This window comes from Taudactylus pleione, unplaced genomic scaffold (assembly GCF_031769625.1).
Source record: "Taudactylus pleione unplaced genomic scaffold, aTauple2 ptg000036l, whole genome shotgun sequence".
NCBI classification, from domain to species: Eukaryota; Metazoa; Chordata; class Amphibia; order Anura; family Myobatrachidae; genus Taudactylus; species Taudactylus pleione.
In genome coordinates, this window is record NW_028284438.1 from 9374492 (window position 1) to 9401524 (window position 27033).

Below are 27033 nucleotides of genomic sequence, written 5' to 3' on the forward strand. Positions count from 1 at the left end.
ACGAGACTATCTTTTTCTTGTTTTTTGTGAGCTCCATATTATCTTCTAGATTCGTGCTTTCATGTGACCGTTCAGTCCTATTTCATAATGTGCACATATGTATGCAATTATATATATATTTTTACCAGTTAGATTATTCCAGGACACGTACAGGGACGGATACAAAAATATAATATCCTCTTGTCTATCACTGTGTAGCCCTGGGGGAGATGTATTTTGTTACAACCATACCACACTGGTCTTGCCCAATCTCAGCTGAACTTGGAAGCCTAGCAGTGTTGGGCCTGACTAGTACTTGAATGGGAGACCTTCAGGAAAGATCCGGTGTTGTAAGCACTACTTAGAAGTCTCCTATATACCCAGGTAGCACACAGGAGAATGATATGATATGTCACAGATGTTCCCTTTGAATTCTGGCTTATCTCCTGTTTAGGCCATTTCCTTGTTTGGACATTTGTGCACATCTGGAGTTATAAGAATATTCAACTTTTTCAATTTTTTTGGAGCTTTTTAATAACATATTTTGTGTACAATATTTTTTTGTAAAAATTTTTTTTCTAATTGATTTTTTCTATCATGTTTTTCCAATACTGTTGAGTCATCTGTATGTTCTCTTGGTGGTCCAAGTTATCTTTGCATTTATGCACATGTTCATGTTTTGTCATATTTGTGATTACCTGAGCACCTTTTTGGGTTTAGCTCTGCTAGGTCTTCCTGTGTTCCATGTGCTTTTTTTCTCATAGCTTCACGGTTGTCATATTTGTATACCATGGATTAGTCTTCACCACAGACTATATTGCTTTAAGTCTTCTTTTGTGATTCTTTTGCTACATTTCTTTATTAGGATGTATTCTACAGTCATTAATTTCCTTACATTTCTGTGGCACACATATATATTGTCGTTTTATCTCATATACCTATTCTGATGCACATGTTTTGGTAGATGTATTCACCAATATATTCTGTTTAGGATCCTTTCGATGGTACACTTGCCGTTTATATATAACGGTAAGGTTACATACTTAGTTTTTTTATCTATATCTTCTTCATTTTTTATTATTTTTTGTATATGTATTATTATTCTTATTTGTTTTCCACTTGGAATAATAGTTTTACATTTTCACTTTATTCACATTCACTATTAAGGAACACAGAGTTGTGTAGCTTTTTTATGTTCCTTCTTTTTATAGGAGCGATTTGTATTTTGTTTCTTCAATTTTTTGATGTGTGGGCATTGACCCACACCTTGCAAATTGCATTATATATGGTGACACGATGTTGACATTTCATCATGTTTAGCACTGCATGTCAGTGCCCTCACTATCTATTCACACATATCCACGATGTACAGTGGCAATTTTTCCTCCTATCCACCTGGGGCATCAGACTGCTTTATCCTGTGTGATGCCTGAGTGTCTGATGCACAGTGATGTCAGACTCTGGCCCCCGGCAGCATGGAGCATTACACTGCACCAATCACCTTGGACATTCCACTATAAAGGTATGTGTATTTGTTTTTTTCATTGTGTTCTTGATAAAAGTCATGTGAGACTGAAACGTTGAACAAGGCAGACACAGTTGTCAAGTTTGATTCTTTCATTTCATCAGACCTGTGAGTGCCGCCTTTCCCTTTCTACATATGTAAGTGGGTGTTCAATTGAACTTCCAGGAAGGCACCAAGGCAAGTAATTTATTTTGCATTTATGTGGAGTGCCAGCCATTTGTGTGTATGTATGTATATGTATATATATATATATATATATATATATATATATATATATATACATATTATTATTTTTTTACAATCTCCTAGTACCATGGCTTCCACTGCTTCACTTGTAACTGAATGTGCCAGGTGTTATGATGTAATGAACCCAGTCTGGCACAACCTGTTCCTGATTACCACATTTGCAGTGGGAGCAGTCGATCAGTGTCCCCTTTCTTTGCAAGCCCCTACTGTACCCAACTTCACGACTCCAATTTTCCACCCCAGGCATAAGAGGCATAATTGCAAGGTACACAAAGCTCTAGATGCAGTCACATATTACTATGCAATGTAACAAACCATGTTTTTGGGACCCACAGTTGGACGGCGTAATTTTGTCCTAATTGTGCAAGATGCTCATGCAAAGTCCATTGAAGGTTCAGTAAACTTTTTAATAGAAGAATTAGCAATATTGTGTTTTTGTTTTAGTGTTCCAGTTGAAGCATCCAGAAGTAGTCCTGTTTCTCCAAACTCTCAGGACAGATCTGCTGTCCACTCGCCACTCCGTTCTCCTCTAAAGCGTCAGGCATCTGTTTGTTCAACAAGACTTGGCAGCACAAAGAGTCTCTCAGCTGCTTTCTATGGGGACAAGCCACCAGGTCCTGTTGGAGTTCAGTTTAGTAGTGATGTCTCACGCAGTGATGAGAATGTCCTGGATTCTCCAAAGCAGAGGAGAAGTTTTGGCTCCTTTCCATATACTCCATCAGCAGATTCTACCTCTTTCCATCAATACCGTTCGATGGACTCTAGTATGTCGATGGCAGATAGTGAAGCTTATTTTTCTGCAGCTGAGGAGTTTGAACCCATAAGTAGTGATGAAGGCCCTGGTACCTATCCTGGGAGAAAAAGACGAAAAAAGCAGACTCAAAAAATTGATTACAGCAGGGGATCCATCTACCACAGTGTAGAAGGTCCTTTGACTGCTACTGCTCATGGGGAAGCCAGGCTAGATCCAAGGACACTACCAATCAGAACTCATGCTTCTCAGGCTTCATTTGTCTCAGCACTAGGAGGGGAAGAGGAGCCATTGGAACATGTATACCCAATGGAAACTGAGAAGCGCACAGAGAATGAACAAACTACTCAGCTACCTATAATGTCCTGTTACCAGAACTACCTGAGTCAATTCCAGGTATTTAACTGGTCTGTAAAGCACCCAACAAATAAAAGGACTTCAAAATCATCCCTGCATCGACCATTAGATTTGGACACTCCAACTAGCGAAGAAAGTTCATCTTCTTATGAACAGCTCTGTGTTCCAACTTTCAAGGTGAGGTTCTTTACATGTAGTTTGTTTTTTTTGTTTGTGTGTGTTTTTCTTTTTGTAAATTAGTTTTATAATATTCTTTTGTAAACCGTATGATTCTCTTCTGAATCCCTGTGCATGATTTGTCATGACTATTATAGAGCGGCAAACCTGTTCACCTGGAATGGAGACTGCATTTGTGTCCAGGTTGACATACAAATACAGTATGTCTACAAAAATGGCTGATCTCTTTAAGCACAATTAGAGGGGATGTAGAATGTATGCAAAGACTGGCTGATCTTCCCACTAGTTTTTTATCTGTCAATTTTTATTTGATTAATTGGAATTGCTGTTTGTGCTAAAATGGGACACTTAAAAAGGCTATGAGGGTATAGACTTGTTTAAGGTGATAGGAACTTTAAGAACTTTAAATTGCAGACTTCTACCCCTCTATACCCTAGCTGCTGCCTGGTAACCTCCATTTTGTCTAACAAAGTCTTAATGGGTAGGTCAGGAGTTCAGAACTGTAGAGGGAGGAGAAAATTAGATTTTCCAATGATAGCAATAATCCTACTAAAGATAATTGTAAAGGAATAAAACACAAAATATGAGGTGTTAGAGAGAGTTACCAGTGTCCCCCAATGGACTATGATAGAAGATTTAACGTAAGTACAATAATCCAATTTTACTAGGTAGCCATTGTGGGACACTGGAGAAGACCATGGGGTTGTCACAAAGCTGTTGCTAAGGGAGGGTATGCTCAGAAGTCACAATGTGCAGCAAAGCTATGAAAATGTAGTAAAGGTGTACACTATAGACCACGTTCTCACTCAGCAGCGGCTTTGTTCTGCTGCACCTATCGATTTAGTGGACTGCTCCCTCATAGGTTCAGGACTGGGAAAATATATCATAAAGTAAGCCTGGAGAAATATTGAAATAATCCATCTGTCAGTGTACTACTTTGAGGGTGGCCAGCTTCATTTCTAGGCAATGATGAAGCATAAGTCATGTCCTATGGAAATAGGTTCGCAAAGACCTGACAATGTCCAGAGAACGAAGAGTTTTGCCTGAAGACTTATCCTGGTCAAAAGATGAAATCACAAACTCCTGATTCAAATGGATCCAAAAGACCACTTTCATTAGAGAACGAGGTCTCTTGGAGCCAAGTAAGCACCAGTCAGCATGTAGGATGAGGAAAGAAGTCTGGCAAAACAAAGCTCCCATATCCGAAATACTCCTAGCAGAGGAGATGGCAAATAAGAAGGCAATGTACCATGTATGAAATTCAACTCCTTCAATTTCAGTGTTCAAATGTGAGATCCCACTGAGCTACAGAAGGCTAAACATGCGCATCACTACTTGCAAGAAGGTCTGCACCTGAACCTATAGATACAGTAGTAAGAAACCTATTTAACACTCTTCAATTAATGTACATCTACCAAGTCTGGTGGTGATTTTTGGTTGAAATAGGTTTGGGAGACCAGAGCATGGTCTGAACTACACGGTCAGAAAAATACTTAGGGGTGAATTTACTAAAGTGAGAGTTTTTAGAAGTGAGTTTTAAAAGTGATGTTGCCCATAGCAACCTATCAGATTCTAGCTTATTATCTTCTAGAAGGTGCTAGTTAAATGTTAAGTAGAATCTGATTGGTTGCTATGGGCAACATCACTTTTAAAACTCACTTCTAAAAACTCTCACTTTAGTAAATTTACCCCTTAGTCTTAACAATTATGGCTTTAATAGCCAACTGAGTTAAACTCTGGTATAAAATAGGGCCCTTATTGAAAAGATCTGTTTTTAGAGGCAGACACCACCGTGGACCTTCAAACATGCCTAGAATGTCTGAGTACCTAAACCTCCTGGGCAAGTCTAGTTACGATCACCGTGTTTCACCTTTTTGAGTAACCGTGGTAGCATCACAACTGAAACGGGTAGATCAGACAAAAGCCCCAAGTAACCGACAGGACGATTTTCATAAATACCTATGGATCCCTAATCTAGGAGCTGATTTACCCACTTTGTAGTTCCACCGAGATGCCATCATGTTGATATCTGCTTTTACCCATCATTTCACAAGCAGTTGGAAAACCTCTGGATGGTGGGACCATTTCCTGGGATGAATGGTCTGACTGATGTGGAAGAATTTGCTAATCCGAGAATAAACACTGCTGCAATGGTGGGAATATTTTGCTTCCCGCACAGCATAATCTTGCTGGTCTCCCTCATGGCCAGGGAACTTTTGGTGCACTCATGGTGATTTATGCAAGTCACTGCTGTGCAGTTGTCCGTTTGTAGTTTACTGACCCTCATACAGAAAAACTAGCATGTTGATGATTGGGACCTAGCCACCAAGCCTGTTGTCCTTACTGTCCAGTCCCAAATGGAAAATGGGTGACTCTTGTTGAGATTGCCACCCTTTGGGACAGCCTAAAAGTTTATTTGTCATGCTCCGATGGCAGTTGTTCCAGTTCAAAATCAGATCTGGAACAAAGATTAAAACTGCATATTGCAAAGAGTTGAAGGTTGATGCCATCTTCCCTAGAACATGCAAACAAAGGTAAACTAATACCTGCCTGTGTGCTAACAGGTCCCACACCACTACTTGCAGCAAGCAGATATATTTCTATAATATGAATTCTTGCTGGTGAACAGAAGACCTATGTAGATCATATGCTGTACCTGGGTGGACTTCTTGAAATTGATAATTTATCTATGATCATGCAAGTACTGCACTGTCTTCAGAACATGATCCTGCAATAAGGCTGGAAAACCTACCTTGGTAGTAGGATAAACAAAAAATATTTTTCAGATGCCTGTGGTGGAATTAAACCACTGCTGTCAGAAGAGCAACAACTTACTGTTTGTCATGGTGCTTGGGGTGAGTATCGAGCTGCTCATGCCTTTCTACCATACTGCTGCCCCACGAGCAGACAACCACTGTCCGCTGGAATGCTGACACTTCTCCTTCTCGTAGGAATGGAAGAAGCAAATGGCATAGACTCTAGAGCTTTGTTAGATTCACGTGTGCTTCGATAGTACAAACCCAGAATGCACTGTGATCTGAGAAACCCGAAAATGTTCCATATCAATGGAGGTCTCATGGATATGCTCCATTAAGCTGTAGGAAATATGTCAGAACCAAGCTCCTCAGCCAATTTTGCGACCAATGTTCAACAATCTTATTGACCGAAACAAAGGCTAAACTTGGTCTAAGGGAGCACTGGCCCCTGTGTAAACAATTTTAAGGGAAACCTCATTCTTTCTATACATGCTAGTTCAGGTGTTGAAGAATCCGAGGCCAGTTAGGGTAGTTCAGAAAAGCCAAAGGCTCCAATTATTGTCCCTGGAAGGAACAGAGGAGGAATAAACCCCTCTTTATACCTAATAACATTTGCAATATTATATGAGTATTGTAATAGTCTGGGTCTTAGTCGTGGCTTAAACTGGCTCCTCCACATCAGAGGGCACTCCTGCAGGCAAGCACAATCGCTGGTCCTCTGCCTAGTATGGCGTGCACTGTGTATTCACCATGAACTTGTGAACAAGGCAATTTGGAGTGACATTTGGAATAGGCAAAAGTTCTTCCTTCTGGCTGAGTCCTGGACATACTCTCCTTATCCAAACAAATATTAACAGAAAGGAAGTTTATGACCCCTAGATTGTAAGCTCCTCGGAGCAGGGTCCTCCTCCCCACTGTCTCACAGCCTTCTTCTCCAGCACTTCTATGACAGTCTTCACCTTCCCAGCTGTACTGTGTATGGAGAATTGTGTTGCTAATTGTTACTTGTGTTCTGTTTATATTGTGGTTACTGTATTGTAATGGAATGTTCTGTTTACCCTTTACTGTATGTACGGCGCTGCGGACCACTTGTGGCGCCTTATAAATAAAATATAATAATAATGACCGAAAGCAGACTAAACAACCCAGGAGGATGCTTTGCTGCCAGGAAACAGGGAAGAGACAGGGAAAAGTCCACTGATAATTTCCTACTTCACTACTACTCTGAAGATGAGAGGGCATATGGGGAAGAAAATTAGCTGCTGCCGGCTGATTTCTGAAAATGGTGTGCTTGTTCTGGTGGGCTTGCCAAATAGAAAGCCATACTAGGTAGGATGTCCTTAGGGGACTGAACCTTCCCTCACAGTAGAGAGCCCATCCCAGCATTGGGCACCCTGCATGCACAACACCTATGCAGGACTTGCTCCAGGATTCACACGGTTTTGTACTGTCAGAAGTGTCAAGACATGCATCCCATGGTTCGAGCTGGCTGTTGGCCGAAGGAGGTGCCATCCGCAGCACCACTACATCGTGCTCTTGGCATTCTAGCATGCCAGAGTTATTACAGAAACAAATAGAAACAACAATAAACGAAAAAAATAGCTGCAGGAGCATCTCAACAAGATGCCCAAATCTAGCAGGCGCTTAATCTAAACCAGCGTTTTACAACCACTAGTGTGCTGCGAGCGGTTGTCAAGTGTGCCGCGGCAGTCAGTTCAGCGCACTTGTACTGTAGTGTGTTTTATTCCTGTGGAGGCCAATGTAGTTGGTTTTATTTCTGTGGAGGCCAGTGTAGTGGGTTTTATTTCTGTGGAGGCCAGTGTAGTGGGTTTTATTCCTGTGGAGGCCAATGTAGTGGGTTTTATTCCTGTGGAGGCCAATGTAGTGGGTTTTATTCCTGTGGAGGCCAATGTAGTGGGTTTTATTCCTGTGGAGGCCAATGTGTGTGTTTTTTCATTGGTCACACACACCGCATCGCCAGATGGTGTGCCCTGGCAATTTTAAAATCTTATGTAGTGTGCCTCGAGTTGAAAAGCTTGAAAATCACTGATCTAAACTATGGCTCCCAGGTAGCCACCTGGGTATAGAGCAGGGGGAGCCTACAGTTCCCAGGTTTGCTGCACTGCATGTATAAAGCTGCATACACACACAATTATCGTTCATGCGCGTTCACGTTTGTATTTTGTAGTTCAGTCATACTTGTTAACTCAACGATTTTCAGTAAGGGAATATGCAAAAATCGTTTGTAGTACAAAAAAATCGTTCATTACACTTTAAAAAAATCTGACAGAAAATCGTTCATAAAATCGTTGGTAACAAAATCGTTGTGTGTGTATGCAGCTTTAGTCAAGATCTTCTCCAGCATCCCCAATGGCTGTATGGGAAATGGGTTTTCCCCAATTTAGATGGCTTTTGGCTTGCACACTCCCTGCAGCAACTCTTCCTAAATACATTGTATTATTTTTCTGTCTGACTTTGTTTTCCAGCCATATATTTATATAATTGGTTGTGTTTTATCTTTACCCATGGATATGACGCAAAACCTACTCACTGGATGCAGTGACCACAACCACATAATGTTGTACCTGAGGCAAAGAAAATGAACAGATCTGTTTTATGATGCAAATACCTTGGTTTAAAAATGACATGCATAGTGTGATTAATCATACCTACTTTCTTGCTATACATTTTTGCACACTATTAATTGTCATCTCTCTATGTGCCATGTACGCTCAAATATGCACTACAGTCACTCGCTTCCTAGTCTCCTTTATATCTAGACATTTCATGCTCGTTATAAGTTAATCGCTGCAATGACTGAACCTTAATAAATATTTTTACTACAAGGTTGTGAAACAAGGCCTTTCAGCCAATGCCTTACTGGACAGAGGGATGCAACTTATGGGCACCTCCTCCAGGTGAGTTCTAAAAGACGAATTGTGTGTATTCCCGCTCTTCATTGACCGTAAAATACACCACACATACTAACCTCTAAGGATAAATAAAGAGCCTACGCATATAGTAATAAAAGGATTTACTTAGCCTTGTAGCCATGCTTTCAATACTTCAGAAGAAGACATCTAACATACATTTTGTTCATTATAGATTGCCTAAAACGAAAGGGTAAACACTTTCGTTTTGATAACTTTAATTCTTTAATTGTAAAAAGACATTTGCTTTACTACATAGCCATTGAATCCAAGCTATTGATTTTTATTATGGATCTTTATTGTCTGACTTCATTGGTAGTTACGCAGGCATTACCTCAAAACACTGCAGTATACTGTACATGGGTAGATGTTTGGATAGATTAGCAATGTTAAACATGCAATTATCTAGGAATTCCTTCGATAATGCATAAGGTTAGTAATGTGATAATGCATAAGATTAGATATGCGATAATGCATAAGATTAGAAATGCAATAATGCATAAGATTAAAAATGCGATAATGCATAAAATCAGATATGTGATAATGCATAAGATTAGAAATGTGATAATGCATAAGATTAGAAGTGCGGTAATGCATAAATGCGATAATGCATATTATAAATGCGATAATGCATAAATGCGATAATGCAGAAGATTAGAAATGCGGTAATGCAGAAGATCAGATATGCGATAATACATAAGATTAGAAATGTGATAATGCATAAGATTAGAAATGTGATAATGCATAAATGCGATAATGCATAAGATTAGAAATGCGATAATGCAATAATGCATAAGATTACAAATGCGATAATGCATACATGCGATAGTGCATAAGGTTAGAAATGCGTCGATGCATAAATGCTATAATGCATAAGATTAGAAATGCAATAATGCATAAGATTAAAAATGCGATAATGCATAAAATCAGATATGCGATAATGCATAAGATTAGAAATGTGATAATGCATAAGATTAGAAGTGCGGTAATGCATAAATGCGATAATGCATATTATAAATGCGATAATGCAGAAGATTAGAAATGCGGTAATGCAGAAGATCAGATATGCGATAATACATAAGATTAGAAATGTGATAATGCATAAGATTAGAAATGTGATAATGCATAAATGCGATAATGCATAAGATTAGAAATGCGATAATGCAATAATGCATAAGATTACAAATGCGATAATGCATACATGCGATAGTGCATAAGGTTAGAAATGCGTCGATGCATAATGCTATAATGCATAAGATTAGAAATGCGATAATGCATAAGATTAAAAATGCGATAATGCATAAGATTAGAAATGTGTCAATGCATAAAGGCTATAATGCATAAGATTAGAAATGCATCAATGCAAAAATGTGATAATGCATAAGATTAGAAATGCGATAATGCATAGATGCGATAATGCATAAGATTAGAAATGCGATAATGCATAAGATTCGAAATGCGATAATGCATAAATGTGATAATGCATAAGATTAGAAGTGTGTAAATGCATAAAGGCGATAATGCATAAGATTAGAAATGAGTCAATGCATAAATGCGATAATGCATAAGATTAGAAATGCGATAATGCATAAGGTTAGAAATGCGATAATGCATAAATGTGATAATGCATAAAAACTAGAAATGCGATAATGCATAAAGATTAGAAATGCGATAATGCATAAAATTAGAAATGTGATAATGCATAAGATTAGAAATGCGATAATGCATAAAATTAGAAATGCGATAATGCATAAGATTAGAAATACGATAATGCATAAAGATTAGAAATGCGATAATGCATAAGATTAGAAATGCGATAATGCATAAGATTAGAAATGCGATAATGCATAAGATTAGAAATGAGATAATGCACAAAAACTAGAAATACGATAATGCATAACATTAGTAATGTCATAATGTATAACAATTGAAATGCGATAATGCATAACATTAGAAATGTCATAATTTATAAGATTAGCAATGTGATAATGCATAAGATTAGAAATACGATAATGCATAAGGCTAGAAAATAAAAATATGTAAATTCATAATATATCCACAGGGTTCATCTCAGTTCAGGTCTTACCACTCTGTATAAGTTACCAGTACTTCTAGTATATGTGAGACAGTTTAGTGACTTAATCACTATCGTAGTGTGTCTACGAACTCCATGGTGCAGTGGCCGCAGCTTTTTTCATGCTAAGTTCTGTTGTACAGAGTCAGACTCAGTTGCTCACAGATATACAAGTGTCGCATATCAAATTAATCAGTGCCATTGCCTGAATCCCTGCTTTTGTATAAAACTCTATTGGATTTGCATAGTCTGCAATCCAGTCGGGTTTACGAGTTAATTGAGTTTCACTGACCACTCCATTTGGTTGAACATACATAATCAGCTGCTCACCAACTGCAAGTGCCAGCTTCTTGATGCCCCCAGTTGTAGGTGGTTATCGCTGTCCCTACCAGCCTCCTTTTGGAACTGCTTATGCTACATGGTGGAATGTGTAACTTCTGCACTTTTTGCTGATTAGTCTGAATGGATGCTTCTGGCTGCTTACTTTGGAGCAGAACTGTGGGCATCGCACGCGAGGCATTGAGGATGGATGCTGGGGTCAACACTGAAAATCTTGTAGAAAGTTTCCAGTATTAGGTCTTATGTGTAGATCACATGCATACAGCAGCAGGTGCAGGTGTTTTACTAGAATTGAATAGGATTTTTAGTAGTAGTTATTGCTCGGAAAAGAGATATTACACCCTTGAAGGTAGTAAAGAGGTTATGCAAATTTTTGCCTTTCAGCCTCTCTTTTATACAGTTTTCATACAACAAACTGGAGGTTGGCTTGTAAGTCCTCTGACCTTTTAACCAATACAGACTGAATCCTGGCACATGCTTTCACTTCCACTTTATCCCACCCCCCCACACCCCCCAGAGTCAGATGAGCCAGGGCCCCCAGAGGTCTAAGTTTGGGTTGGGAGATTTTATCTTTAAACATTCTGCCCAAAATGCTTCAGTATATTTTGGCCCTTGAGTCCTGCCATCTCCTTGCTGAACTTGTTTCCAGTAGTGTGAGAGTTGGGCCATAGAGAATCAGTACAGTGGACCTTGGGAGGCACTATCAGAAGTAGCTATGATTCTATCACTCTGCAGCCCAAACTAACAGTGGTGGTGTAGCAGATCGCTGCTGTGACCTTTCTTGTTGCATAACATATTATGGGGACCCTCTATCCACTGGCTTCCCACTTTCCCTACTAGACTAAGTTTATTTTAGCTTAAAGGGTATATCTAAACTGTAAATTTTATACGTAAGGCACACTGTGCTGGCCATCCAAGTATAAGAAACTCTTACAGCACATGTTTATAGGGAGGTTACATGTCACACAATGTGATATTGATGATAATTGTGTTTTCAGTTTTCTCTGATATGGAACAAGTGAGTAGGTTGAGATTACTGATTAACCTACCAATATATGCTTATTTATTATCTCACATCTTTAGAAATACTGTTTTTTAAATATATTTTCCATTTGTTGTGTGTTAATGTTTAGTACCCCCTACACTCCCCTGGAGAAGAAAGCCACAGAAAATACAGATGACGAGACACTAACAGAGGAGTGGACCCTAGACCAACCTGTTTCTCACACACGGACAACGGCCATTGTGGAAGTAAAAGGAACAGTGGATGTTGTTCTTAGTCCTCTAGTAGCAGAAGCATTAGACAGGTATGGCTTTATGGATTGTGACATGGTGTAAGGTTGTGATATGTCTGCCTTAAAGCAAAATCTGAGATGTGTGGTTATTTGTTAAATAATGCAATATTTCTCCCTTATCCAATAAATATTTCCAGCAAAATAGATTTCTTCTATACTGCTTATATGATATGACCCCAGGGATTTTGTTCAATTGCAGGCAATGAATGGTGACATATTTTATTCTTGTAATAATCCCAAGTTTAATAATAAATGCAAATATGAGTTGGGCTTTTATTTTATTTATTTATACATAATGTTATAATCCTGGCTGTTCCACTGAGCATTTATTAAATATAAATATAAATGCAAATGTGCAACCCATCCATTAATCAAGTAGATTTTATTGGTAAAGTTAATTACATATATTTTATTATACTTCAGCAGTAATTTTATTGATATATCATATTTTCATTTGAGACAGGTAAACCTAAATTTTACTTTTCCCAGGTACATAGAGGCAATGGTACATTTCACCAGTACAAGACACCCGGCTGCTATTGTTGATAACCTACACACGAAGGTGCTAAAAGAAGCTGTACAGAACAGCAAAACCGCTTTTTCAGAAAATGTAAGATCCATTTATTATTTCTCAGTGCTAAGAAATAGTGTCTGCAAGCAGAATGAAAATTGCCAGGTGTCAAACGTAACAGTGGCTTGTATATGTATTCATCATTCAAGTGTGTGACATTTGTGGGCCTTTACTGGAAACCATTGTATATATTTATTTCTGTTTTTATAGTTTGTCACAAGACCTTTTAGAATTCCAATGTAAAATTTAAAGTCTTCTCTTTAGTATTTTTATGAAGAATGGAGCTGTAAGCTTTGCATTAAGGATATGAATAATTTATGTGCAGATCATGGAAAGGTTATTGCATCTCATAAAATCAGTGATAAGAAAAGGAATATATTGTCTTCTCATTGCCATTTTATGGCTTAGGTTACTGTTTAGTGAATGATACATACGAATAGATCTATTTAATGGCCGTGATAGATGGTGAGAAGAAAATGCCTGTACAAATTGTTGTTTGTATTCTTATTTTCAAGCTGTCTTCAAAACAAGATAATAAATTACCCAAACCTGAGAATCACGTCAAAGGAAGCACAAATCAAACACAAACCAAAACTGCAGTAACCCAGGATAATGTGAAAATCAAGGGGCTCCAAGCCAATGTCACAATTCCCAAGGTATTTATTTGTTTTATTTAGTACAGGTCTTGAATTAGATTTCTTCTCAGAGCTGTAACTAAACAATGCTGTCATAATTATACTTTATCATACCTTAAGTAGTATATTAAGTCCACTTGAAGAAAAAAAACAAGACATGGGAAGTTAATGCTTGTTACATGTCAGTCCTTTAAATTATTGTTTCCCAACTCCAGTCCCCAGGGACCCCTGACAGTGCACGTTTTATAGATCTCCTAATTGGTGCACAAGTGTAATCATTACTGGCTGACACACTTGGGTAACACATGCACTATTAGGGGAAACACTTCTTTAAATAGAAGTAATTAAATATAGTGTGTAATAAAACTTTGATGTTCAATAGATTTCCATTCTTTTTTTTTTTGTCTGACTCACCCCTTTTTTCTCAAGTCAGAGCAATCTGCAGTCTCATTTTTGTATGTTAATCACCCCACAATATACTAGCTTGCAGCATGGGGCATGTGTCTTAGAGTTAAAAAAAAGGTCGGTATGACACAATTAAGGACAGTGTATAATGTAATTGTGATTTGTATATAGGTACTAAGTCCAAAAATATGATTGGAGATTAGATATTATAGTGGCAGACACAAATCTGGTGTTTCCTTACAGCAGGGCTCGACAAATCTCGGGGGCCATGTCGCCATGGCTACTAGATTTTGCTGCCTGGCTACTAGATTTTGATAGGAAGCAGATCCTCATCAGCTCCGGTAGAGATTCATGCCTATAGTATTGCGGTGTTCATATCATGCACAGGAGTGCATGTGCTGAGTGTCGCCTGTGGTGACTGCTGTGCCTCTGTCCGTCCCGGCCTGCACTGACGACTCCTCTCCATCCTGGCCTGCTCTGATCCCTGCTGTCTGTCCCAGTCTACGCTGATCCTCCTGTATGTCCCGGCTGTCTGCTGTCTCCTATCTCCGGCTGCATAGAGCTCTCCGGTAGTGGGGTCTATGCGTGGCCAGGGATTGTGGAGCTGCTTCACAGGGATAGTGGTGTGACCACGAGGGGAGGGGGGTTTTGTTGTACTTTCTGGCACCATTATTTTATGTGTAATGTGGTCCGTTATTACTGGATGGTGGGGTGTGGAGCAGGGGAGCTGTGCAGAGCAGTGAGGGGGCCTTCATTTTACTGTATCCATTCAACTGTGACCATTTTGTGGACTAGTATAGTGTATGTAACAGTTGCATAACACACAGAGCTGTGCTCTTCACTCACTCCTGTAATTTTTTTTGGGGGGGGGACAGTGGCTCCTATGTTTTAGAAAAATTTGTCAAGCCCTGAACTACAGCCTGCTTAGTGGAAATAGCATTACAGGTTGAGTCTCCCATATCCATAATGCTTGGGACCAGGGGTATTTTGGATAACGGAATATTCCGTATTTTGGAATAATTGCATATCATCATAAAATATCTTGGGAATGGGACCCCAATATACACACAGAATGCATTTATGTGTTATATACACCTTATACACAGCCTGCAGGTAATTTTATACAGTATTTTCAATTTTGTGGCTCAAACAAAGTTTGTGTACAGAAATTAAATTCATTTATGTTTCATATACACCTTATACACACAGCCTGAAGGTAATTTTATACTATATTTTTAACAATTTGTGCCTTAGACAAAGTTTGTGTACATTGAACAATCAAAAATCAAAGGTTTCATTATCTCAGGCATGCCAAAATTATTCCGTATTTCGGAATATTTGGATATGGGAGACTCATCCTGCATTAAGCAATTAAGAATTTTGAGACAAATTGCTTTTAAGAGGGTACTTGTTTTTATTGCTGATGTCCCTCAGTAGTATATTCTATTAGTGGAATAATGGTCATTTACAGATTAATACTATACAATACCTGTCTAAAATTGGGAGCAGTGAAATAGGACCTCCTACTGTACTTATACCATGCTCTGATCATTTGCTGTCAGCTCATTTTTCTGACTTTGAGACTCATTTTTAAGGTTAAAACTGGGCATCACAAATATTTTTTCTGTGTTAACTTCTTGTTCAAGCCTCTTAATCCGTTGAACCAAACACTACTAACATCTATGGGCTGGATTCAATTAGCCATGATAAAACAAAAACTTAACACCAGAGAAGTTTTCACACTATTTGCGTGTTTGTTGCAATTGTTTCACGTATTTTGGCAATGTGTGCTCCCGTTTTTCGCCCTATCCTATTACATAAGGCGCAAAAACGCATACGTGAGAAAACTGCGCATGGCGAAACCTGTGAAAAGTACAACACATTTTGGGGAAATCAGTCTGTACCCCATAAAAAGCCTATCTGACATAGTGAATCAATATAGAAATGTATTAATAGTCCTAATAAAAGTATTTTGTGGCTGTTATATGCATAATTGCTTAAGAATTGAAATATTATAAAAAGCAATATTTTTTGGAGAAAATAATTGCTGTACTGTAGTTAAATGGGGGGTACATTAAAATGGGTGGTAGTATAAATTTGTGTCTATAAAGTGCAGTTTTAAAAATTAAAAAAAAAAATACACCTGCTGCAGCCACCTGCAATCCTAAATACACCTGTCCCATCCATGCAGCCCCCCAAAATACTTCACCCAGTACTTTAAATCCATTTTCCAGTGCTTTTATTTTTTTCAGACCAAAATTGTTACTTCATATTGGCCACATTAAGCTAATTAAAAAAAATATTTTTGCCAAATTAGTCAATAGGGAGAGTACCCAAGGGGTTCTGAACCATGTTCTCACATTTTTAGCCAAAAATATGGATTTTGCTAATTTTTTCACTTGCTCAGAGATGGTGAAAGCTTTTCGCCATTTTTTGTCTATGGGGTTTTCGCACATGCAAAAACTTTGGCAATATGTTTGTACGATACGCACTTTTATGCTAAAAGTTCACACCTGCAAACACTTTTTGCCAAATCGCGGATTTTCGCTGCTAATTAAACTTGGCCCTATGTCTTTTAATGTGATACCTTCTGTAACTGGCACAAAGTTCTCCTGATAACCATTTACTTCTGCCGTTACTTTCCTTGTAAAAATGTACTGGTCTTTCAGCACACAACTGAGGATCTCTTGGGATTAGTAATGGAATGAGGTGAAGCTTGTCAGCTATGCTTTAGATTTCATTTTAAACTGGTTTAGAAATAAAGTTGGAGCTTAAGGTGCCTACACACTAGACGATTTTTTGCACCATTTGGCCGATATCGACGCATCGGACGACATATCGTGCAGTCTCCACTAACGATGCCAATGCGCGGTCCTGCGGGTCGTGGTCATATTCTCAGATCTTTCCTATATGCAAGTTGATCTGACAATCTCGTTAACGAGATTAATGTCGTTTGTCAGATTGCACAGTTTCATGCACAATATAATTTGTCCAGGAGTGCCGGGGAATTCAAGGGAAATCTTTGACGACATCAAATATTTTGTGAGTCGTCTAGTATGTAGGCACCTTAAGATTGTTGAGCTGCCACAAGGGTTCTGCAAGCAATACAAATAACAGCTGTATAAAAAGTGTAAACTAAATGTGAGAAATGTATGGGATAACTGTGTAAAAGGAAATTATTGGATAGGAGTGGAAGAATTAGCGTGAGTGCAGAGCTGGTACAAGCCCTGGTAGTGCCTTAGGTGCCCTCTCCCCGCCACTCAGAAGCCCCTTCTCTCCACATCCACTTCACAAGCTGCATATCCTCCCCTTGGAAGCAGCTCCTCTGCTCCATCTTATTTTGGCAGATGGCAGGCTTGTCTCTGCAGACTCTGAAACGTGGCTTTGGCTCCGCATGGGGGCCCAAAGTGATATTAACTTTTTTGTTCATTCCCATTATGTCACTCATTCAGTGTTTTAGCTCGCCCCCCTCCCCCTACCATTGACACCCTAGGCAATCGCCTAGGTTTGCCTAATAGTAGCACTTGCCGTAATATTGGGTGCAATTGCTGAGTTAGCAAGAGATGCAGTATACAGTTCAATAGCACATTTTTCTGTTCTTTATCCTTCTACATAGCAACCTTGTCTAGACTAGAGATGAGAAATATTTGTTAAATAATAAGACAGAAGCTTGAAAGTGTAAACACTTATAAATCGAGACACAGATTCAAACAGTAGTGTAAAAGACATAGTTCTGGATTGGTTTTAGGAAGGTGCTATATACTTGTACGCTTTACTGATTTCTTTTTTCTAATGTTGCATGTACCGTCCTGTCTTATTTCAGGTGAATCTTTGTTTATTACAAGCGTCAGTTGAGGAGTCTACCAATGCAGCTGCAAATAAAAGTGTCACTCACGTATCTTTAATTGCACTTTGCTTTGATAGAATTGCCACACAAGTCCGTATGAACAGGTAACTTATTATCATTTACCAGCCAAGTAACCAATAATACTGTTGCCACAATATTGAACAGATGAGACTTACAGGCTGGTGTAAAACTTCTACATTTTTGGTGTGACATTATCGGTTTAATCTCCATTACTTTTGCTCACTGTCCCTTGAGACCCGAAGTTCTTTGTTTTTTCCCTGGGATTCCCTTCTGCCTCGTTGCATCAAAATTTATTGTGTGTGTCATATTTTCTGCCAATTGGCAACCGATTAAAAAAAAAAAAAACTGCCTCTCTCCCCTTCCGTCCCCCCATCATAAATGGAATTTGGTACATCCCTGGAATGTAATACTCAACCAGCATAATCAACAATTCATCTACAGTCATTTAATAGGATATGGAGCACATGGCTGTCACTGCATAACTCCCACTCTCTATTTTAATAACACTGAATAACTCTAATTGCTCTTTCTGAAATCTTCTGGCTAGTACTCTCTACTCTCTCTTCACACTCAATCCCCAACCTCTCTCTTCTTCTTTCTTCCTTCCCCATCCACAAGGTTGGCCATACCATCCCTTTCCTCCCACCTCCCCCCCATACTGTAAAAATGGTGATTTATTCTTCAGGGTCCATAGGGATACCCTGGGGATATTGTGGTTGGAGAGATCCAGGCCCAAAACAGTTAAAGCTTCAGCTCCCAGGATGCCTTGGGTCCTCCACCAAATATACTCCGCCCCAAGCCACAGGCATTCAGTTGTTCGTTTGGTTCGGCAGGATTAAGATGCACCTTTTGTAACGGGACTGCTCAGGAAGTCCTAAGCTTTTATTTTATATTTTATTTCTATGTTTTTGGGTTTAGCAGTACTAAGCGTCTGAATTAAGCTGCATATACTGCAACTCATCTACCTCCACCAGGCCGCAACACCAGTAACAGGGCTGGTGATTCCGGCGGGTCTCGGCTGAGCTTGCTAGCAGCGATGCTGGGACCCGAACTGCAACCAGACGCACTGAGATGTCAGGTAAGGTGATTCCTCGCTTATGGGGAACCGCGCACGGCAGTCCTTGTTTCCGGAGACGCATCGGAAGCCGCTACTGTCAGGGCCCGGGAGCGTCCGCGTCCTCACTAGACCGCCGAGGCCTTATTGTCTGACGCCAGGGATCGGCAGCAGACGCAATTCTGCTGCCATGAGCCCAGCGTACCCGGCTGGTTGATGCAGCTTAGTGGAGGTAGGCGCTCCAATGCCAGCTCCTCCTCTGAGCCAGATGCAGTGCTTACAAAGGGTTTTGAGCGTCTGGGTTGCTCCGCCTACCCTTCATGTGTATGAGACCGCTCATGGTCCAATTTCAGTGCGCTGTATAGCTGTTGGTCTCAGAAGGGTTTGGATCACTCTCCCTGTATACCTCTCCCTTGGTTAAGGTATATAGTGCTCTATATATCCTACCATTCCTGGTGTTTGTGTAGTTGATTTAGAGTTGATTGTAATTATATTACAAAGGATAAAGGAAAACAGGAGGGGGGACTGTGTTGGTTTCATGTAAATCATGTATGACTTTTTTTGTCTCCTCAGGACTTAAAGGATGGTTTGTGTTGTCTATTATAAAGAGCCACTTCACCAGTCTAATTTACCTGTTCCAGAACAGGAGCCATCTTGGGTATCCTCTTTGTCCCAGGTAGTGAAGCAATTTGTAGATCGTATGGCTGCTCCCACACTGCCTCCTTGGATGGGGTGTCCACAGCATTCAATGTTTGCACCTCCTATGCTTCCTTCCTCGAAAGATGTTGATGGCCATTCTAGTCAGAGTATGGCACCATCTAATGTTGAAAGCAGACCGGTAGTTACTAAGGCGCCTATGCGCAAGTTATCTTTTTAACAGTCTGCTCAACATATGGATACTGACGCATCATCATAGGAGTCAGATGATGTGCAGGGTTCCTCTCCAGGGTCTAGCTCGGGGGAGGAGGACCATCCATCCACAGTGGATGTTCCCTCTTTGGCGAGGGCAGTTAAATCAATCCTAGATATTCGGGATGATTAACCAGCTCATAGTAAGCAGGCTCCAATGTTTATTCACCACCGAAAGGTGGCCAAAACTGTTTCCTCTGTATCTGAACAGTTCACTGAGCTTTTGGAAGAGGCATGGGGTAACCCGGACAAACTGTTTTATGTGAATAAAAGAATAACATCGTTGTATTCTTTCCCAGCTTCTGTATGTACTAAATTGGAGGTGTCTCCTGCTGTCTTAAGGCAGGGATGGGGAACCTCAGGCCCGGGGGCCGCATAAGGCCCCCGGAATCGTTTGGTCTGGCTCTCTGAGCTTTTTTCTGTTAGCCTCATCTGGCTAGCAGGGTGCCTAGAATGGCACCCTGCAGCCAAAATCTATGCAGCAGTGCCACCTGGAGTATCCTTAGAACGCTTCATACGGTCACACCGCTGCCCTTACAGCTCCACGGAGCATCCTGAGGATGCTCCGGGCATTGCTGTAATCACGGGTGATTGTGCTCCCACCCCCATGTGGCATCACTTGGAGGGGGCGTGGCCTGCACCTGGCCCACAAATAATGTTATATATATCACAATGGCCCTCGGCAGAAAAAAGGTTCCCCACCCCTGTCTTAACGCAATATTTTCATCATCTGGAGCTGATACTCGTCCAGCTATGGCTGGAGCCTGGGTAGCCAAAGCTGTTGAAGAATGGATAAGGGGCATTGGAAGGCTCTCTACCAGATGCTATCGGAGAACAGAGGATGTATATCTCCCACATACGGGAAGCGGCTTCCTATCTAGTAGGAGCTGCGGTAGATGCTGGAATTGTAGCTTCTAAAGCATCAGCAGCTTCAATAGTGGCACGCAGGGCCCTTTGGTTAAGATCCTGGAAAGCTGATACAGGATCAAAGAGGGCGCTAGAAGTCTTACCTTTCTATGGAAAGGTACTTTTTGGAGCAGAGTTGGATAGAATTATAGCTACTCTGGCAGCTTCAAAATCAGCAGGTCTGCCATCTACGGAGACTGTAAAGTCTAAACAGGTTTCTTTTCGGTCCTTCCATCCTCAGGGACGAGCAAAGGAACAGTCTTCCTCTAGGTCTACTAGTTTTCGCAAGACAACAAGGCGACAAACTAAGAGGTCTGGTCCGCCAAGTTGTCCAGCTTCTAAACCGGACGACAAACCTTCGGCCTGATGGGGCGTGCCTCCTCCCAGGTTGGGTGGCCAACTTCTTCAGTTTGCAAATTATTGTTATCAAACAACAACAGATGCCTGGGTCCGCGAAGTGGTCTCTCATTCCCTCACTTTCAGAAGGCATCCTCCCCAGAAGTACTTTTGCACAGATCCTCCATCAGATGCGGTCAAGGCCTTGGCCTTTCGCTCCCTGCTACAGGCGGGGTTAATAATCCTGATTCCTGTATTGCAACAGGGCCGGGGTTATTATTCCAAACTATTTCTGTTTCAGAAACCGAATGGTGCTTATCGCCCTTTACTATATCTAAAAACCCTCAACAGGTTTATCCATGTACCAAAGTTTTGGATGGAAACTCTCCAATCAATTATGTTTGCAATGGAGCCAGGGGATTACATTGTTTCCCTGGAAATTCAGGATGCGTACCTGCATGTTCCTATTATACCATCCCACCAACAATTTTTATGGTTTACTGTCCTTCAGCAGCATTACCAATTTTCAAGCTCTACCCTTTAGCCTATCTACTGCTTCCTGGGTATTTACCAAAATAATGGCAGTCATGACGGCCTATCTCAGGCATCAGGGAGTCAGAATTCTGCCATATCTGGACGACCTTCTGATATTGGTACAGACTCCGGTTGTTTTACAAAGCCATCTTCAACTGACCATAGTCTGCCTACGGAAGCACGGCTGGGATAATCAATTGGAAGAAATCGTCACTTTCTCCAACACAGCAGATGGTACATCAGGGAGCGTTGCTGGATTCTCAAACACAAACTGTGTTTCTGCCAGAGGACAGGATTGTGGCACTGTCATAACGAATGCGCAAGTGAATGGTATCCATTCTGTTAGCAATGCAGGTCCTGGCCTATCTCAATCATCAGGGAGGCACAAGAAGTTACGCAGCCATGAAAGAAGTGTCAAAGGTTCTGATTTGGGCAGAACGTTATCTTCCAGCCATCTCGACAATATTCATACTGGGAGTACTCAATTGGGAAGCAGACTTCCTAAGTCGCCAGGACATACACGCTAGAGAGTGGTCTCTAGTGTTTCAGCTACTGGTAAACAAATGGGGTCTACCAGAGAGAGATCTCATGGCGTCACGTCACAACCACAAGGTCCCCATGGGTCCCGGTCCAGAGACCCATCAGCAGCCTTCGTGGACACACTGACAGTAAGATGGGACTAAAAGCATGCGTATCTCTTTACTCCGATTTCTCTCCTTCCAAGAGTTCTCAGGAAATTCAAGCGGGAAGGCGGAACAGCAATACTGTTGGCTCTGGCTTGGCCCAGACGTCATTGGTTTTCCGACATACAGAATCTGTCCATAGACAGTCCGTATCCTCTTCCTCTATGGCAGGATCTGCAAATGCAGGGTCCCTGCTGGCATCCGGGCTTACCTCGTCTGGCTTTGACGACGTGGCTCTTGAAACTTCCATCCTAAGAGTAAAAGTTTTTTCTTGTTCTGTAATTCAAATGATACTTAGGGCACGGAGGCCTGCCTCTGCCCGCATCTATTACAGAGTTTGGCATTATTTTGGTCAATGGTGTTCCCATAGGAAGTATGATCCTAAGGTGTTGAGGATTTCCAGGGTACTGGCTTTTCTTCAGACGGGGTTAGACAGCGGTCTCCGGCTGGCCACTTTGAGAGTGCAGGTTTATGCAATTTCAGCCTGGTTCCAGAGGAAAAGTTCTGCGAGTTCAGCCTCCTTTTTTTCCCACCAATTGCACCGTGGAATTTGTCTTGGTTCTTAAGGGGCTACAAGCTTCACAATTTGAACCACTAGACCAGAGGTTCTCAAACTCTGTCCTCAGGACCCCACACAGGTCACGTTTTTGTCAGGTCACCCAGCAGGTGCACAGGTGTATTCATTACTCACTGACACATTTTAAAAGGTCACAGGTGGTTATAATTATTTCACTTTTGATTCTGTGAAGAGACCTGGAAAACATGCACAGTGTGGGGTCATGAGGACTGAGTTTGATAACATGTGCTCTAGACTCTGCAGATTTTAAGTTATTGACAGTGAAGACACTTTTTCTTTTTGCTATCTCTTCTGCTCGCAGAGCCTCTGATTTGGCATTGCTTTCTTGTCGCTCTCCATTTTTTATTTTTCACCAGGGTAAAGCTGTTCTTCGTTGAAAGGAGGGTTACCTTCCTAAGATAGTGTCCCGTTTTCATGTGAATTATAAATTGTAGTTCCAGCTTTTCAGACTCCATATCTTTCTGTAGGTGATGCTTCCCTGGATGTAGTTTGTGCTCTATGTATTTATGTGGAGTGTACAAACTCTGTTAGAAAATCAGAGGTTCTTTTTGTGTTATATAGTTTTCACAAATGAGGATGGTCAGCTAGCAAGCGGATTCTGGTGAGATGGCTACGAATTACTCTCTCTGGTGTACACACAGGCTGATCTCCCTGTCCTAAGCACAGTGATGGCACATTCTACTCAGTATGTAGGGCCATTCTGGGAATTTAGTCGTGGTGCTTTTGCTGAACAGTTGTGTAATGCAGCCACGTGGTCTTCTGTCCACACTTTTCTTAGTTTCTATGCCTTTGATACTTTTGCCTCTCAGGGTGCTTCCTTTGGGCGACGAGTTCTCCTTTCTGCTCAGGAGCGTCCCGTACCCTAGGGGAACTGCTTTAGGATATCCCCATGGTATCCCTGTTTATCTCGATGGACCCTGAAGAAGAAAATAAGAGTTATGGTAGACTTACCTAGATAACTCCTTTTCTTTGAGGGTCCACAGGGCACCCACCCTGACTCACCTGGCTGCATGGATAATTTTTTTTTCCGGTAACAGATTCCCTCATGTGAGAGTGTTTCTGGTGTATGATTGCTCTTCCTTCTCCTCTTTCCATCTCCTGTCTTGAGGCTTGTTAACAAAACTGAATGCCCGTGGCTAGGGGTGGGATATATATGGAGGAGGACCCGAGGCATCCTGGGAGCTGAAGCTTTTAACTGTTTAGTGCCTGGATCTCTCCAACCACAATATCCCCATGGTATCCCTGTGGACTCTATGGTCCTCGAACAAAGGTAGTTATCTAGGTAGGTCTACCATAACTAATTTTTGCAGGATTTTGTTTAACTTGTTTAGTTTAGTTTAATTTCTGTCTGAACTACTTCCTGAATTGCTTATGTTGTCATGTTTCATGTTCACTGACCTTTCGATGTAGTAGATTTAGATCAAACCAGAACGCTTACAAATTGCAGTATCCACACCATTTATAAGGTAGCAGACGTTCTAGACGATCTCCAGTCTATAATAACCTGTACATTTTCTATTTAAATTCTCTTTTTTGCCCACACTGGAAAGTATAAAGTACTCATCCACAATTGTGGTTTTGCACTTTTCGCTGATTCTTTGCAGTTAACATGTTGAATATGTGTGCTGTTCTACATGTGTACTCAATGTCTTTTCTGCTTTTTCTTGAAGAGGGGTGGTGGAAGAGACACCAAACAACCCAGACACTGGTCGACCATCAGTAAACTTTGAGAAATATGCCAATGCCACTAAGATGCAACCTCAGTCTTCAGGATCATTAAGGTCCAATGCAGGGGCTGAGAAAGGGAAAGAAATCGCTGCCAAGTTAAATGTGCATCGGGTACACGGTCAGCTCAGAGGTCTAGATACATCAGGTGAGATTTGTCACAAGAGCATAGCTATAGTGTGCTATATCAAAATAAACGATCTGCATTTATGGCATATGTAGCATAATGGGACAGTGATATATAAGAGCAAACGTCCTCTAATTTTCTTTTTACATTTTGTACAGGTAGCAATGGAATCATAACTGCCATGATATGAGCATTTTGTAAATTTATTCCAAAAACTTTGATAATATAAATAAATGTGCCACTAGTTTTTATCTGGCAGCAAGGCTGGTGGACACTGGACCATGGGTTTGCAGGTTGGGGCTGGAGTTGGCACTACATCCATGGCCAAAAGTTTTGAGAATGACACAAGTATTGGTTTTCACAAAGTTTGCGGCTTCAGTGTCTTTAGACTATTTTGTCAGATGTTACTATGGTATACTGAAGTAAATTACAAGCATTTCATAAGTGTTGAAGGCTTTTATTGACAATTACATTGCATTAAATTAAAGAGTCTATATTTGCAGTGTTGACTCTTCTTTTTCAAGACCTCTTCGCCCTGGCATGCTGTCAATCAACTTCTGGGCCACATACTGACTGAAGTCCGCCCATTCTTGCCTGATCAATGCTTGGAGTTTGTCAGAATTTGTGCGTTTTTGCTTGTCCACCCACCTCTTAAGGATTGACCACAAGTTCTCAATGGGATTAAGGTCTGGGGAGTTTCCTGGCCGTGGACCCAAAATTTAGATGTTTTGTTCCCCGAGCCACTTAGTTATCACTTTTGCGTTATGGCAAGGTGTTCCATCATGTTGGAAAAGGCATTGTTCGTCACCAATCTGTTCTTGAATGGTTGGGAGAAGTTGCTCTTGGAGGATGTTTTGGTACCATTCTGTATTCATGGCTGTGTTCTTAGGCAAAAGTTCACGTGCACATTGCCGTGTGCAGGTGGACTCTTGGGCATTGTGCACTGACTGTCAGCTGAGGTCTAGTGTTGCGGCATCCGGGGCAGCCTCTGGGTGAGTCGTTCTCTGATTTAGTTTGGATTATGGCCCTTCAGCGACAGGACCAGGCTAATGCAGCTGCTGTGCCTGTTTCCACAGTTCGTGATTCTGAGTCGCCGTTCCTTGGTGGAGCATCTCTCCAGTCAGTGTCTATTCCACCCTGGCTCTGTACCATGTAGTACAGCGTTAGAGTTTGAAAAAATTTCCACCTATTAGGATACTCAAAAAAGAATTCCAAACTGCGCAAGGCACAAAAGCATCTTCCTCCTTCCAGGGCTTCGTTAGATGTTTGAGTCCGAGGAAGGGGACGATGACAAAGAGGGGAAGAAAACAAGATCAAAGAAACCTTGCTTATGTAAGTGTTGCTGTTTTGATATCTTTTCTACCCATTTGAAGAAAAGATACCTTGATGTGTATTTGAGACCAGAATGATTATTTAAGTCTCGATTCAGTGTGTTTACTACAGAGATACATTGTTTAAAAATAAAGAAGGAGGCTGGATTTAAAGCAGTAATCTACTGAAGCTTGCTTTATTGAGCGCTGGTTTTTTCACATTATTGTTTTTTCAATGGATACTATTATTGCCCAGGCTACCGGTGGGACAAACACCTTTTTTCAGGTGGCTGCTCCTAATCAGCGGCGCCCGTGGTTCCGAGTTTTTTGCTCCACTTTTAGGGGTGGAGAGTCAACTAGAGGATGGTCTGCCAGAGGCTGCTTCTTCTCCTGCAAGGGTTCGGCTCCTGGGGCAGATTTTCTGGTGGTTACAGTAGTCTAACGATGACCAGTGAGTGGATGAGGGTTTTAGTAGCATCCAGGGTGTGAAAAGGGTCTGATCCTGGAGATATTTTTGAGATGGAAACGGTAGGACTGTGAGCGGAGTCCAGGATAACTCCATGACAGCGCACTTTGGGGGCTAAAGGAGATTGTTGTGCCATCAATTGATAACAAAATTGTGGGAAATTAGGTTATGCGGGAGGAGGGAAGATGATCAGCTCAGTCGTAGACATGTTAAGTTTAAGAAAGCGTTGGAACATCCAGGAAGAGATAGCAGAGATGCCATTGAGACCGAGCTTTTAAGGGCTAAAGGTTTTTCTCTCTCTCTGTGGTCTGTACTATGCTGCGTGCTCGGAAACAGGTTTCATTTCGAATTTACCACAGGGTATGGAAGATCTACATTTTGTGGTGTGAACAGCGAGGGGTCCATACCTCCAAGTTTTGCTGTGCTCGTTTATTGGCCTGCCTTCAAGGGGGTTTGGAGGCCTGGCTAAAACTATTCTTTGAAACTTCAAATTTCAGG

General features: G+C 41.0%; 1 protein-coding gene and 1 pseudogene across 13 annotated transcripts in view; both read left to right on the top strand.

Annotated features, from left to right (window-relative positions):
- The window catches only part of BLTP1 (bridge-like lipid transfer protein family member 1), a 341411-nt gene that overhangs the window by 151005 nt on the left and 163373 nt on the right, over positions 1-27033 (top strand). For all 13 annotated transcript variants that reach the window (XM_088452258.1, XM_088452264.1, XM_088452266.1 and 10 more), the window contains 7 exons: positions 2195-3035; positions 8639-8709; positions 12268-12441; positions 12919-13039; positions 13516-13656; positions 17864-17991; positions 24578-24780. In XM_088452258.1, the coding sequence (XP_088308384.1) occupies positions 2195-3035; positions 8639-8709; positions 12268-12441; positions 12919-13039; positions 13516-13656; positions 17864-17991; positions 24578-24780 (1679 nt within the window). The remainder of the gene's footprint in view (positions 1-2194; positions 3036-8638; positions 8710-12267; positions 12442-12918; positions 13040-13515; positions 13657-17863; positions 17992-24577; positions 24781-27033) is intronic.
- On the top strand, positions 218-336 carry LOC148538823 (5S ribosomal RNA; annotated as a pseudogene).